This window comes from Barbus barbus (assembly GCF_936440315.1).
Source record: "Barbus barbus genome assembly, chromosome: 43".
In the NCBI taxonomy this organism is placed as follows: domain Eukaryota; kingdom Metazoa; phylum Chordata; class Actinopteri; order Cypriniformes; family Cyprinidae; genus Barbus; species Barbus barbus.
In genome coordinates this window covers 15085331-15099114 of record NC_136721.1, presented here as the reverse complement: position 1 = coordinate 15099114, position 13784 = coordinate 15085331, and the positions used below count along the sequence as shown (strand labels likewise).

The 13784-nt window shown below is 38.0% G+C and overlaps 3 protein-coding genes across 5 annotated transcripts; all 3 read left to right on the top strand.

Moving 5' to 3' along the window:
* The first annotated feature begins 1017 nt into the window (after positions 1-1017).
* LOC306862096 (heat shock protein beta-11-like) lies at positions 1018-2072 on the top strand. The gene has a single exon (XM_079404728.1). The coding sequence runs from the start codon at positions 1067-1069 to the stop codon at positions 1688-1690; it is 624 nt and encodes a 207-aa protein (XP_079260854.1). The 5' UTR covers positions 1018-1066; the 3' UTR covers positions 1691-2072.
* Positions 2073-2666: 594 nt separating this feature from the next.
* On the top strand, positions 2667-8929 carry LOC306861956 (uncharacterized protein). Of its 2 annotated transcripts, none has more exons than XM_079404508.1 (4): positions 2667-3005; positions 4031-4157; positions 5072-5572; positions 6379-8929. In XM_079404508.1, exons 1-4 carry the CDS (start codon positions 2826-2828, stop codon positions 7833-7835), a joined length of 2265 nt encoding a protein of 754 aa, XP_079260634.1. In that variant the 5' UTR covers positions 2667-2825; the 3' UTR covers positions 7836-8929. The 2 variants fall into 2 exon arrangements, with proteins under 2 accessions (XP_079260634.1, XP_079260635.1); XM_079404509.1 differs by having other exon boundaries at positions 4034-4157; positions 6379-8054.
* Positions 8602-11564, top strand: LOC306861957 (intracellular hyaluronan-binding protein 4). Of its 2 annotated transcripts, none has more exons than XM_079404510.1 (8): positions 8602-9052; positions 9228-9342; positions 9443-9589; positions 10081-10152; positions 10250-10333; positions 10475-10640; positions 10708-10899; positions 11062-11564. In XM_079404510.1, the coding sequence occupies exons 1-8, from the start codon at positions 8809-8811 to the stop codon at positions 11104-11106; spliced, it is 1065 nt and encodes a 354-aa protein (XP_079260636.1). In that variant the 5' UTR covers positions 8602-8808; the 3' UTR covers positions 11107-11564. The 2 variants fall into 2 exon arrangements, with proteins under 2 accessions (XP_079260636.1, XP_079260637.1); XM_079404511.1 differs by having other exon boundaries at positions 8606-9052; positions 10475-10562; positions 11062-11341.
* The last annotated feature ends 2220 nt before the right edge of the window (positions 11565-13784 follow it).

Below are 13784 nucleotides of genomic sequence, written 5' to 3'. Positions count from 1 at the left end.
TCTATCTGTCTGTCTGTCTGTCTGTCTGTCTGTCTGTCTGTCTGTCTTTATTTATTATACTTTTTTTAGACTACTATTATTATTATTATTCACTCTTTAATTACCAGTTCATTTAACTATTCTTTTAAAGTAGGCTATAATTATTCCATACAGTCAGTTTTTATTTATTTAGTTAGTTAATTAGTTAGAAGAAGTAGTAGATGATTTAGATTTAGAAATAAATTAGTTTTGTCAACTGCCCATTTTCATTCAGATGTATTATGTATTGTCATTAAAATACAACTATGTAAACCTTTGAAACCAAACTATAATTACAAAATCTTATAGTAGACAGGTTGTGGTTATAGGCTACTAAAGATGAATTCCATCATACTTCCTAAACAGATATTTGATATCAGAGATGATACATTTCTTTATTTATATCCACATACTACATCTCCACCTGAGTTAAACTTGTTCCATCCCTTTGGATCTATTTCAGGAGGTGACGTGGCTAGAGGCACTGCCAACATAGGTGTCAGTTTCAGAAACCTGCAGGATTAGAAAGTGTGTTGGAACGCTTGTACATTAAATTTAAACACAGCTGACAGAATATGAAGTAAATGTTCTGACACACAAAGAAAATATGTTCTGATGTGACTTTGAACTATTTCTCACAGTAACCATGATTCGTTTTTATTTTTAATGTGTTTTTATTCTTTTATTCTTGATGTGTTGCTATATGCTAGGAAAACCTTGTATCATCCTCTCGCATTAACCACTTCCCTTAATAGAAAGTTATACAGACCCATTAGAGCGCCAGAGTGGTCACTGGAAATAGAACAATGATGTTCATCTCTGGTATTTAACAGATGAATCACAAAAATACAGCTGACTTGTTTTGGAACATGACAGCAAGTGCTCAGTCATAGCAGCTCTTCAGTTGGCTGACACACACTGCAGTGCTACTAGAGGAGCGTTACTGGAATGTTCCAAGGCAGCATATAAAAGCCTTGGGTCTTGTTCACTGGGACAGAAGCACAGAAGAACTCGACCAGCTCAACGCAGCACAGAAAATCCACCAAAGATGCTTTGCCCAAGCACATTTCAGCCTCACCTCAGTCCATTCACGGACTTCCACTGGCCAGTGCGCAGTCTGTGGCCAGAGACCAGACCTTTGTTCTTTCAGATCGAGAAAGAAATGATGAGACACATGCAGGAGATGAGGCACAACCTGGAGTTCATGGAACGCATGCACCAACGGATTTTCAATGAGATTGACCATGTTTCACCCATGACGACTTTCAAACCCATCTCATTCCATCTCAGAAAGGAAGGAAGCCAATATGCACTGACACTAGATACAAAGGATTTCACTCCGGAGGAGCTGTCCGTCAAACAGGTGGACAGGAAGTTGCGGGTGAGCGGCAAGACAGAGAAGAAGCAAGATGACGGGAAAGGATCGTTCTCTTACAGATGCCAAGAATTCAGGCAGGAGTTTGACCTTCCTGAAGGTGTGAATCCTGAGATGGTGACCTGCTCTTTAAATAATGGCCAGCTACAGATACAAGCACCCAAAGAAGCCAATGCTGTGAGCAACGAGAGAGTGATTCCCATCACATGCACTCCTGCTGTGAAAAGTCCTGTTCCTCAGAGCCCTCAACCTCTACCTGAGAGCCAAGCAGCTGAGGCAGAGGCCACAGATAATTGAGCTTTGCCTCTATGAATGCAATATAACCCACAACGGAACAAATGACTCTATGGAACATTCGTAAAATTGTAAAAGAATCAAATTTGTCAGAGATCATTATTGGACCTATATTTTGTGGAATTGTATTAACATTTTGTTACCTGTATTATGATTCAGATGAGAAGTCAAATACTTCAATTCAATGTTTGTTTTTGTTCAAATGTTCAATTTGATTATAGTTGTTGATAAAAAGCTTATGTTGTGTATATCCAATAAAGTAACAAATTAATCAAGTTTGGGATGGCTACCATGTTTATGCAATTTACCAGATTTACACAAAACATTATTAAATTGGTAACTGTATTAATTTGTATTTATGTATTAATTTAATAAATTAATCTCCAAGTTTTGTTCTTACAATTTTCTTAAGACTTTTTGCATGCATTAAATTATTATTAAGAATTTTACATGCAAACATAATTGCATGCATCTTAAAAATTCACAAAATCTTTGTTTTCTTTGGGTGAAAAATCACAAATCATCAACAATTTGCTTATTAATATGGACATCATCCATATGAATGTTTTTTCAAAATATTTTTTTAAATATGCTCAGCTGTGTCCCTATTTTGCATCCATACAAAAAATAAAAAAATGTGAAAGTTAAAAGAAATGATTTGTACATTAAAAATATATTCTCTTATGAGGTTTCGATGTTTGTGTCACAACAATAGTTAGGATAGAATTTCTTGAAAATTGTTACATGCAATTATCTCCAAATTCACAAAAGCATTTGTTTTCTAGGGGTAAAAAAATAAGATAATATCAATATTTATCTCTTTAACATGGTCATCAATTTAGATTCGTTATACTTCCTGTACAGAAGCAATAAAAACAGATCTTTGACCTGAAAAATAAGCAAATCCCCTCGTGACTCAGGAAGTATTAATAATCACTCCAACCCTCTAGGTGGCAGTACTGCTTTAACAAAACACTCCATTCGAAATGTTTGTTATAGAAAAATATCCTTCCGTTTGTTCACCCGCTACTAATAAGCGAATGGCTAGCTAGTGTACTTTTTAAACCTGCAATTTTGTATGTAATGTGGTAATAAGCATATTTTTTGGGAGGAAGGTGTCGAGTAATCATCCCTGAGCATGACGGCAGTAATTCACGAGTTACTGTCCTCCGTTATGGGGGTGTTAGTTGAAAGTGTCGTGTCGGAGTTGAGCAAACATCTCTCTGACTTCACGACTGTCTTATCTGAGGAGTGGAAGCGCAACAAGGGGACTGCAATGAACAAAAACAGACTTAAACAGGCGAATCAAGCCAAAACTGTAAGTTCTAGAGCAGAGGAACGAATGCAGTGTTCATTCCTGTTCATAACACGCTTCTGAATGTTTGTTGACAGTTGTTTACTACTGCCTTGAGTCCACAGTGTACGGAATATATTTAGAAGTCCATATTGAATGTAATTATATTATAAATATAATGAACCTGTTCACTCTGCAGCTGTAAGCTGTTGTTTATTCATGTTTTTGTAATGTTATTTCAGATTCCCGTTTGTTTTTGAAATCAGTTCCCATTGATTCTTACAGAAACATTTCCCACAACTTTAGCATTGCCATAACCTGAGATTATTACGTTTTCGACTCAAATCTAAGTATTTTTTGACATATGAAAGACATATGTATCCTGTAAAGAAACAAAACTACTCTATTCTGACATTAGGATGAGATTATTTTTTTTAATATACTTTGTTTATAAACTTTATGAAACAGCTTTGTCTCAACTCTATGTCCAAAACAAAAAAAGAGCTTGCTGTATGTGTTCGTCAAGATTTAAATTTGTGTGTCACAACAATCATTACAATCGTCATCTCCAGAAATTATAATGATATTTTTTTGCCATTTTTACTTTATTTTCCTCCTGATTGTGGCTGGCTGATTCATTCGAGTGAATGCTAGAGTTGGCGATTTATATTGTACGTGCCATTATTTTCATATCTGTCAGTGTTAACTCATATTGAGTGATTGGTAATGGGAGCAGGAGATCACACTCGTGAACAGTTCAATGCCTCTAAACATGTTTGTCCTCTGGCCTTGTTTCAGTCAGAACACTGAGAACAAAAGACAGCAATGCAGTTCTTCAGGAATCTGTAAAACACTATATTAGTGCAGATAACTTATTATAATGTTGTCTGAAGAAGTCAAATATTTAGTGCCTACAGAGTAATTATGGCAAGTCTTAAATATAACGCAAGATTATTAAGACAATGTAAAAGTGAATTTGGTTATAACCAAACTAATTTTTGACACAGGAAATTGTAATAGGCGATGTCTTGATGTCTTTTGTGTTTCAGAAGGAGTTTGCTGATTTCATGGAGCTGTTGAGTAAAGCCACAGTAGAGACGATGGTTAAACTGATTCATGATCGCATCTCCGCTCAAGTACTGGACGCTACAGCAAAATCTCAGCTCTCAAAACAAGGTAAGCTAAATGGTATATCTTTATGCTTAATCACCAACTTGAATACAGACCTGAGCAAAGACACAAATATTTAGTGTATGTCTTGGCATTACACACATATTTTGTTAAAGGGATAGTTCACCTAAAAATGAAAATTCTGTCATTTACTCCAAACCTGTATGAGTTTCTTTCTTCTGCTGAGCACAAAAGAAAGTATTTTGAATAATCTGGGTATCCAAACAGTTTTTGGTCCCTATTGACTTCCTCAGTGTTTTTTTTTTTTACATACTGTGGGAGTTTAATGGGAACCAGCAACTGTTTGGTTATCAACATTCTTCAGAATATCTGCTTTTATGTTCAGCAGAAGAAATAAACTCATACAGGTTTGGAACGGGTGAGTAAATAATGACAGACATGTAATTTTTTTGGTGGACTATGCATTTAAGTAAGTATATAAATATTTTGGTCTAGTTTGACTATAATTCATCCAGGGTTTCTTCAGGTCTTTAACAGGCCTTAAAAAGGTTTTAAATCAGAGCAGAATGTGTTAAATTCATAATATTGTGACATTAAATGTTGAATGCATTGCAATAAATAATATATTCCTCAGTAGTTTTATTTGCCAATACAAATTTCTTAACATCCCTAAAAATGAAACATTTACTTGAGATACAAATGTAAAATATGCTGTATATGAAAACTTGTTTTCCCTTCTAATTAAGTAAATTTTTCTGGCAGATATTTGTTCTTCTCTTAATAATAAACGAATTTTCCTGCTCAATTAATGTATCTGTAGACATTTGCACTGGAAAACAGGACAGGATAATATTCCGTATTATTATAAAACATTGTGTATTTCTTTATATCATGAATTTAAGATTTTCAGTATGATATTTAAAAACAAACAAAACACTTTTTTTCTCATATTCTCACAGAGGGTCAAGCAGCCACATCTGAGCCTGAAAATAATGTGCCTCTCGAGCCTGAACCGAACAAGGATTATGAAATGGAATCAGAAAATCATGAAACATCTGTACAAGCAGCAAATACTCCGTACCATCAGCTGTCATCTGAACCCACTGATATTCTGGCAAGCAGTTTAAGTTTGAGTGAAAGCCAGCCTTCCACAAGCACAAACGTAGCTGCTGAGGAGAGACAGGAGCCATTAATTTGTGAGTCCTGTGGAGTGTCTTTCAATGACATGGCCCTGTTTAACATTCACAATGCTTTACACAAAGACAGACCTTTCAATTGTTTGACATGTGGGAATACTTTCAAAATGATGAAATGCTTGATGAAACACCAGAGATTTCACACGACTCCGGATTTGAGTATTGAGTTCGAAGCCACTCTGAATGAAGAAGAATTCATTGTGCAGCTCGAAACCTGTGATACTGTCAACACATCCCTTGAAACACTAGAGGTCACTACACAAGGTAAGGCATGATTTCAAATGCAGTTTTGTTTAGAAATATGTTTCTCTGAACAATATGGTAGTCATCTTGGACTGTATACTGACACAAATCAGTGTAAATGCAGTATCTTGATTTAATACTGAATATATAATTATAACCATTGAAAAGTTTGGGGTCTGTGCCCACCAAGGCTGCATTTATGTGATCAAAAATACAGTAAATGTAATTTTCTATTTTTATTTTTTTTATTTCAATTTTATTTTAGATTGTAGTGTATTCCTGTCATGGCAAAGCTGAATTTTCAGCAGCCATTAATCCAGTCTTCAGTGTTGCATGATCCTTTAGAAATCATTATAAGATGCAGATTTGTTGTAAGAAATGTTTAAATTTTTATGATATTAGAAATGGTTTTGCTGCTCAATACTTTTTTGAAAACTGATAGATTTTTTTCAGGATTTCTGGTGAACAGAACTTATTTAAAATAAATTTTCTTGCAGTATTATTAATGTATTCATTTCCACTTTATCTGGTCAATTTCATGTGGTCTTTTTAAATAAAAGTATAAATGAAAAATAAATAATAAAAAAAACACACTGACCCCAAGCTTGTAAACGGCAATTTATGTAAAACTGTCATGTACATGATTTTAATATTTCTTTAAAAACAGTCTCTTTTTAATTGTTAATTTATGTAAAATGCAATGAGTGAAAAATTACTGGGAGCACCCATAATGACCGATATTTTTATAAAAAAAAAAAGTATAAATATTTAAATTGCATTTTTCAGCCTGTTTCTCTTAAACATACTCTGTGTTCTTCCCCTCACAGAAATTCTCCAAAGTAACTTGGACAACGAAGACGTATCTTGTGCTGTTTTGGAAAGCAGTCAGTATGCGACCGAATCATTTGTGCAAGGTTTAAGTATTACCATTGTAAACACAGACAACCAGTCCAACACCACACCTAACACGGATATGATAAAGCAGTCGAATGATGGTTTGTTCCGATGCAAAACATGCGGGAAGTGTTTTGAACTGAGGTGGAAGTTCATTAACCATGTTCGGGCTCATGTGAAACATTACAAATGTTCACATTGCGATAAGCGCTTTACTATGAGAAGCTGCCTCATCAGACACGCAGCGAAGCACACTGGAGCTCAGCTATTCAAATGTGATATATGTTCCAAGTCTTTTGTATTTCAGGCCTCCTTGGAAAAGCACAAGCATCTTCATACGGCAGAAAAGACGGTTACCTGTGCAAACTGTCAGAAGGTTTTTCCCGGCAAGCGCTCGTTTGGCAGACACAGATGCAAAGCAGTCGAAACGCTCTACAACTGTCCCGTATGTGACAAGCAGTTCAAAATTAAACAAAACATGCTTGACCACCAAACACTGCACACCGGCGAGAAGCCCTACTGTTGCGAGATATGTGGTGCTTTTTATAGCTGCGAGCGATATTTGAAAAATCACCAGAAGAGTCACATCGAGAAAACCTACGACTATCCATGCGAAGTCTGCGACAAGCGGTTCAGCGCTCGCAAACATTTGCAAGCGCATATGCTCGTGCACACGAGGGAAAAACGATACACTTGCGACGTATGCGATAAGAAGTTCGCCACCTCTGGAAACCTCAACAGACACAAAGCAGGTCACACGGGAGTGAAGCTGTACGGCTGTCCAATATGTTTGAAAAGGTACACCACAGCGTACGCCCTGAAAATGCACATGCACAAACACACTTCAAGCAAGCCGTTCCTTTGCGACGTTTGCGGTAAGGGATTTACCAGTTCAGACTACATGAAAAGGCACAAGCGAATCATTCACGCAGGAAGAAGGGATTGTGTGTGTTCGATCTGTAATAAGGCCTTCATATTCCCCAGTTCTCTTAATCAGCACATGCTCATACATACAGGAGAGAAGCATCACGAGCGACTGGTCAGTCCTTTGTTGAAGAAGTTCAGTTGCGATCATTGTCAAAAGAAGTTCTACTCACAAGCCGCCCTTACAGTACACCAGAGGGTGCACACAAAGGAAAAGCCGTATAGTTGTGAGATTTGTGGAAAGAGGTTTGGGTATTCCAGCAGTATTCAGATGCACATGAGAATCCATACGGGGGAGAGACCTTTTGGTTGTGATGTTTGTGGTAAGACGTTCAATCAAGCTGTGCATCTGAGGACCCATCAGCGAGTGCACACCGGTCTGAAGTCGTTCAGTTGTGAGAGCTGTGGGAAGAAGTTTGTGGATCATAGAAATCTTAAACAACATAAATGTAAATACACCATGTAAATTCTTACATATTTGCAAGACCAAAGGTTACACTGAAGTAAACACTGCATCTTTTTTTTCAGGGCCGTTTGAAATAGTTTCTGTAATGCGTAGCATTATGTTTATAGCTAATGATCTGTAGTATTATTTGGCAAGATTCTGTATTTTTAATGATATTTTCAAACCAAGACTGGGAATCAATGCTTGTGTGTGACAGCAATAAAAACATCATGAAAAACCACTTATGTCTTTTTTTCTATTAAATAAACTTTTAAATCTTTTTTTTATTATTATTGATAGTCATGTTTAAATAGTATTTTTTGGTGCCTGTGATGTTCCAGAATCATGTGCGTGCTTCACAGACTGGTATATATATTACATTACATTTAATTTGTACTTTGAAATAACTTTAAACATCCTTAACATCCTTTTGTTATCTCTAAAGTTGGCTTGATCTAATTCATTTCACAAAACGTCTGAGTTATAGTTTTTTGCATATAATCAGACTGCTTTATTGTGAAATGTTTTAGTATGAGTAGTATTTGAAACAAAGTCAAACACATCTGCAGAGGCATGAATGTATCTAGTTTATAGCAGAATGATAATAGACTCGTAGTTTTAGTCTGGTTCACATTTCCAGTCACAAAAATTGGCAAATAAAATAGGCCGGAAAAAATCCACCAGGTATATTCAATAATATGACAGCAAATAATAGTCGAACGTGCGTAATTAATATTAATGAGCGCGTTCTAGAAACTAAGTTGACTTCCGGGGCGGAGACTTAATTGCTTACATATGAACCTGAATTCAATTAACTGAACCTCACTGACGGCTAAGTTAATTTGTGCTCGCAAAGTAGATTTCAATCTTTGGGCACAGTTTAACATCTCCATTTTTCTATTTAGGAGATAAACAGAGTTTAGTTCTGCTGTGTTTGTAGTCCTTCGATGACAGCAACTCGATTATTTCGGGTCTCTTGCAGTAATCGATCAAAATGAAGGAGTTAGTAGAGGAGGTGCCTGATGAGGGATATGGATGCGCCGTTGCTAATCGTTTCGGCCGACTGCTGGACGATGAATCCGACCCTTTCGACATCTTATACGCGGCAGGGTTAGAAAAGAAACAGAAGAAGAAGAAGAAAGAGGAGCCAAAGAAAACCTCAACCACGACTAAATCTGGAAAGAAAGAGTCTCAAAGGGACAGGACAATCGTTCTTCCAGTAGGTGGGGGTGGACAAGGTAACGTTAAGTTAAAGACTGGCTAATTTTATTCGACGTAGCAAGCCTTTCTTTTAATAAATTATCGACTAATTTAATTAACCCCTGGAAGAGTTCCAATGTAGGGGACCCTGGTTGCTGAGTTCAAGCATTTTAAAGTGTTTACGTTTGTTTGTGGCGCGTATTTGGTCCAAAGTTTTAGGCCAAGTCCGTCTTGCTCGTGGAGAAGTTGAGGAGCAAATAGAGAGACGCGTGACTTTTGAGCGCAAATTCAGCAACGCAGACACCGACCCCAGCTTCTCTGTTGAGAGGCAAGTCTCTCTAATTCCGTGTTAATAAGTGTCTTTATTTTTTATTCATCTTCCTGAATTTATTTTGCATGCCACTCGATCTGTCTTCATCTGTGTGTAGGCCTGTGGATGTGCTGGACAGGCCTGTCAGAGGAAGAGGTACAGGAAGAGGACGAGGAGCCCGAGGCCCAGGATATCCGAGATCCAGTGATGGATTTGACCAGAGGGGAAAGAGAGAGTTTGAGAGACACAGTGGCAGTGACAGAGCGTGAGCTGTGACTCATTACGGTCATGTTAAGAGTCCAATGCAGTGGGTAAACTGGGTTTGATTTGGGGCCCAAACTTTCCGTTGGGTATCACATGAATTGTGAACAATGTAATTAAATGCACACATACAGAAGTAAACATGACACTTTAAAATGTTAAATGACCCTTAAATATTAATTTTAAAATGCATACAATGTAAAAATGAAAGGGAATTGCTGAAAGTGTGTTAAATTTATTTACATTATTATAATTTTATAAGCCTTATAAATATAACGTATTTTAATACTTAAAGGTATCATACATTTCTAGAAAAACTATTGTTAATCTTTTGGTTGAGTGTCGTAAACGATAGCTATATTGCAACTGTGTTTGCATTCTCTTTTTTCATTTGGGTCGTAAGTAACTGGTTGAAAGTCTGAAAATGAACAAATTTGAGCTTGGAACACTTTATGCACATGATCATCTGATAAATTAGATGTTGCTTTAAATCAGGAGTGTCCGATCAGAAGAGAAGCGCAGCGGCAGTGGATCTCGCAACTGGGGATCGATGAGAGACCATATGAGGTGATGTTTCACATTTATATTATGTGAGATTGGAATTTTCTCGCTTTGCTTTTCCCCCCATTTTTACAATAGTTGTCATTTTCCTTCTGTCCTGCAGTGAAATTGAAGAGGGGTCACCTAGTGAAGAGGTCGTTGAAAATGAGGAGACCCAAGAGGCAGATGAGACTGATGGAGAAAACAGGTCCGTTTCTCACAGCTGCAGGAAATATTTTGTAACGCAGATGATATTTGACAGTGAATATGGTTATTTGCTCACTTTATGAATTTGAGCTTCCTTTTATAGCTCATAATGGATGTAAATGTACAATTGATCTTCTTTCAGACCATCTGAGACTGAGGAAGTGATTGAGGTTGCCCTAGAGATGACACTGGATGAGTGGAAAGCCCTGCAGGAGCAAAGCAGGCCCAAGGTAGAGCTGAATATCCGTAAGGCAGACACCTCTGTGCTGTCCAAGGCTGTGGTCATCCATAAGTCCAAATTCCTTCAGGTGAGGAGTTTCATTCTTAGCACTTAGAGCCTGTTGGATATAAATTCACTAACTGTTCTTGTTCTAGAAGAAACATCAGAGTAGCTTGGATGAAGAGGATGTGCTTTTCCGCCGCCCGGCCAATGACATCACCTGTCAACTGGAGATCAACTTTGGCAGCCTGTCTCGGCCCTCTCGTGGTGGGAGAGGAGGACGAGGTGGTCGTGGCCGTGGGGCTTCATCCATGCCATCCCAAAGATCTCCACAAAAACTTGAATCTGTAAGTTAGTTGCATCATAATTTGCTCATGCCCAGACAGCACAGTCCTGTGAAATGCAAGACTTAGTTTGATGCACCTTACAAGCCAGATAGGTGTTCATGCTGTGTGAGAAACTGTGCCTGTGGTGGTTTGAGGCTAAATATTGTTTTGGCGTTTCCTAAGGCTCCAAACCCAGATGATCCAGAAGATTTCCCTGCATTGGCCTAGGGCTCCTCTGGAGGTAGAGAGTGAGGATCAAACTGTTCTGCAACCCATGTTGGTAACTCTGAAATGGGTAATGTGCACTTAAAATGAACAAATAAAGAATGCATAAAGTAGTTTCTTTGCAGTTGCTGAATTGTCATCTTGTGTATAGTTCTGTAACCTTTGCACTTGTTTGGATTTACCATTTTAAAAGGATGGCGCAATAGTTTGTTCTAAAATAAAGCATGATGTTAAAGGCATATTGATGCACAGTGAGTACTTTATTGCCTAAATACGATAAGCATATTAAAATGTAGACTTTAAATTTCTGCAATTACTTGATTAACCAGATTTACAGGGTGTTATGCAAGGTCACTGACTTAAAACTGAAATGTAATATGAATTAAACTGGGCTGGATGTGTCTCACCATTTGCATAGATTTGAGGCAATTAAAAGAAATAAAGTATGTACATTATCCTTCAAGAGTTAGGGGTCTGCAAACATCTCATTTTGCAAAGGACACAATGCTGTTCTGAACATTTCATCCTAGAATCTCGATGATATCTGTAAAAAAGCCCATGTTCAGTTTATGTTCATTTATTATAAGGGCTGTGCCGCTATTATGTTGGTCATTGATTTGAATGTGGAGGCGTGGCTTACCTCAGCGCGCGCGCGAGAGCGGATCGTTTTTTCGGTTTGGATCCTGAGGGAAGTTCAAGTCCTGCAATCTTCCCTGAAAGGCAGTAATATAAGACCAATTAAAATCTCTTTCTGCAGCGCCTTCACTTTGTGAACTGCAGGAAAGAATCTTTGTGGTCTTCATTGGCAACGGATGGTATTAAACTTCGTGCTGAAGTTTCCTTGGTGACGATTCTTGAATGTGCGTCATTGAAGATTGTGAGTTACATTTGAGTATTCATTATATTATTATTGTCACGTATTCACTGTTCAGCTTGATGTATGGCTGCTACATTATAATTTATGTTATGCGAGAGTGTGGTTACCTGATTGTGTGTATGTTAATAATGGCATACGTAATCAACCATTATAGAGTTGTAACATCTCAGCGGGTCTGCCGTGTTAATGGCATATCTATACAATTTTCTGTTACTGATTACCTTATTTGTTTATTGTAGAACCACATTTGAGAGTCATACATCGAGTGATACACATCCTAGGTCTACTTGCATTTATTGTCACAGAGGATTCATCATTCATCTGAGGGTCTGAGACGACAGCTTCACATCACTGATAGGTTGCATTTCGAAGAGACTAACACGGACTCTTGTAATAATTATTTTCACTGACGAATCACAGACCAGCTGTATCCTTGAAATTCAACTCTGTTGAAATAATTCATTGTGTATTTGTTTATTATTTTGCGTAGGCCTACTCTCTTCATATGTACATTTTATTTACATTTATGTGATCCTTTGACTGTACATATGTACACATTGTATTTGATTTGTTATTCAACCTTATTAAAGTAAAATAGTACAACATAGTAAGTCTACCTGCTCTTCATTACTCTCGTAGTCATTGGACATCAAGATGTGGTAATCGACCCTCTGAAACGGTTGGCATCGTATTAGTAATTAGTGCAATACAGTTCCCTTTCTACATTTAATGGTCCTTCGAGCCGGATGCTTTAACCGTCTCAGCGATGATGTCCAGACTCAGAGAGGGAATGATAGAGGATGAGGTGGTAAGGCCACGCAGAATTACTCGTCAGCCGTTGTATCTTCAGGACTATGAGGTTAGTTATCCTCAGAGGCAACTCACATTTGCAGATGAGCAGGTCAATACGGTAATGAATGCCGATATTCTCTCATGTATTCGTGAAATGAGAGAGGAGAGTAAGCAGCTGCGGCAAGATGTGAAACGTATTTCAGATATAATCGCTAGTTCTCCTGTGTCAGCTCCACTACAGGTTTCATCACCCTCACGGCAATCACCTAGTGCGGGAAATGAGGTATCTTCTACACCAATGGATACAAGTATGTTGGCCTCACACCAGGATGATCGAAATCCAGGTCAATCTGAGTATGTGCCATTGGCGCCTCCTAGGGATGATTCTCTGCACGCACGTCGTGATGGTTATCAAGATCTTATTGAAGATCTTACTAATCGTCTAAAAAGAGTAGGTGGACTGAGTGGTAGCCAATTACATTCAGGTCAGTCAACACCTCAGTATACTGAACCTCCTCATCGGGTGAATGACTCACCGCCACACGTTCCTGGCCGAACTGCTAAAGTTCGTGGTTTGCAGCAGAGTCAGTTGAATCCTCCTTATTGGCAGTATGATGATGACATGTTGTTGCAGTCCCATCCGTCATCTTACCCCCCTCGTGTTTTTGGTCGTGCTCCTGCAGATGCACATACTTGTCATTCGCATTCAGAGTATCGGCCCATTAGAAATCTTCATGATACATACTATGGGGACCAAGTGCACACCTTGCAAGGAACTGCCTTAGCTGACCGTTCTAGTCCTCCATTTCAACGTGATCTTAAAACTGAGAACTATCCTGGCAACGAACGGCTATATCCGTTTGATCGTTCATATCCAGTTTCGGATCAAGATCTTAACCGTTCTTTGCACACGCTGCCAGTGCAATATCGTGGGCCTACACCAACAATCCCAAATTTCATTCATGATGACCCACGAGAGTTCGCCAGACTTAAGCTCGCTTTAGGCAACGTA

Bases quoted from the DNA above. Each gene is read 5' to 3' on its own strand.
- LOC306862096 (XM_079404728.1), top strand. From the start codon at position 1,067: ATGCTTTGCCCAAGCACATTTCAGCCTCACCTCAGTCCATTCACGGAC.
- LOC306861956 (XM_079404508.1), top strand. From the start codon at position 2,826: ATGACGGCAGTAATTCACGAGTTACTGTCCTCCGTTATGGGGGTGTTA. The intron at 4,158-5,071 runs GTAAGCTAAATG...ATATTCTCACAG, and splicing joins ATCTCAGCTCTCAAAACAAG to AGGGTCAAGCAGCCACATCT. The intron at 5,573-6,378 runs GTAAGGCATGAT...TTCCCCTCACAG, and splicing joins ACTAGAGGTCACTACACAAG to AAATTCTCCAAAGTAACTTG.
- LOC306861957 (XM_079404510.1), top strand. From the start codon at position 8,809: ATGAAGGAGTTAGTAGAGGAGGTGCCTGATGAGGGATATGGATGCGCC. The intron at 10,153-10,249 runs GTGATGTTTCAC...TCTGTCCTGCAG, and splicing joins TCGATGAGAGACCATATGAG to TGAAATTGAAGAGGGGTCAC. The intron at 10,900-11,061 runs GTAAGTTAGTTG...GCGTTTCCTAAG, and splicing joins CTCCACAAAAACTTGAATCT to GCTCCAAACCCAGATGATCC.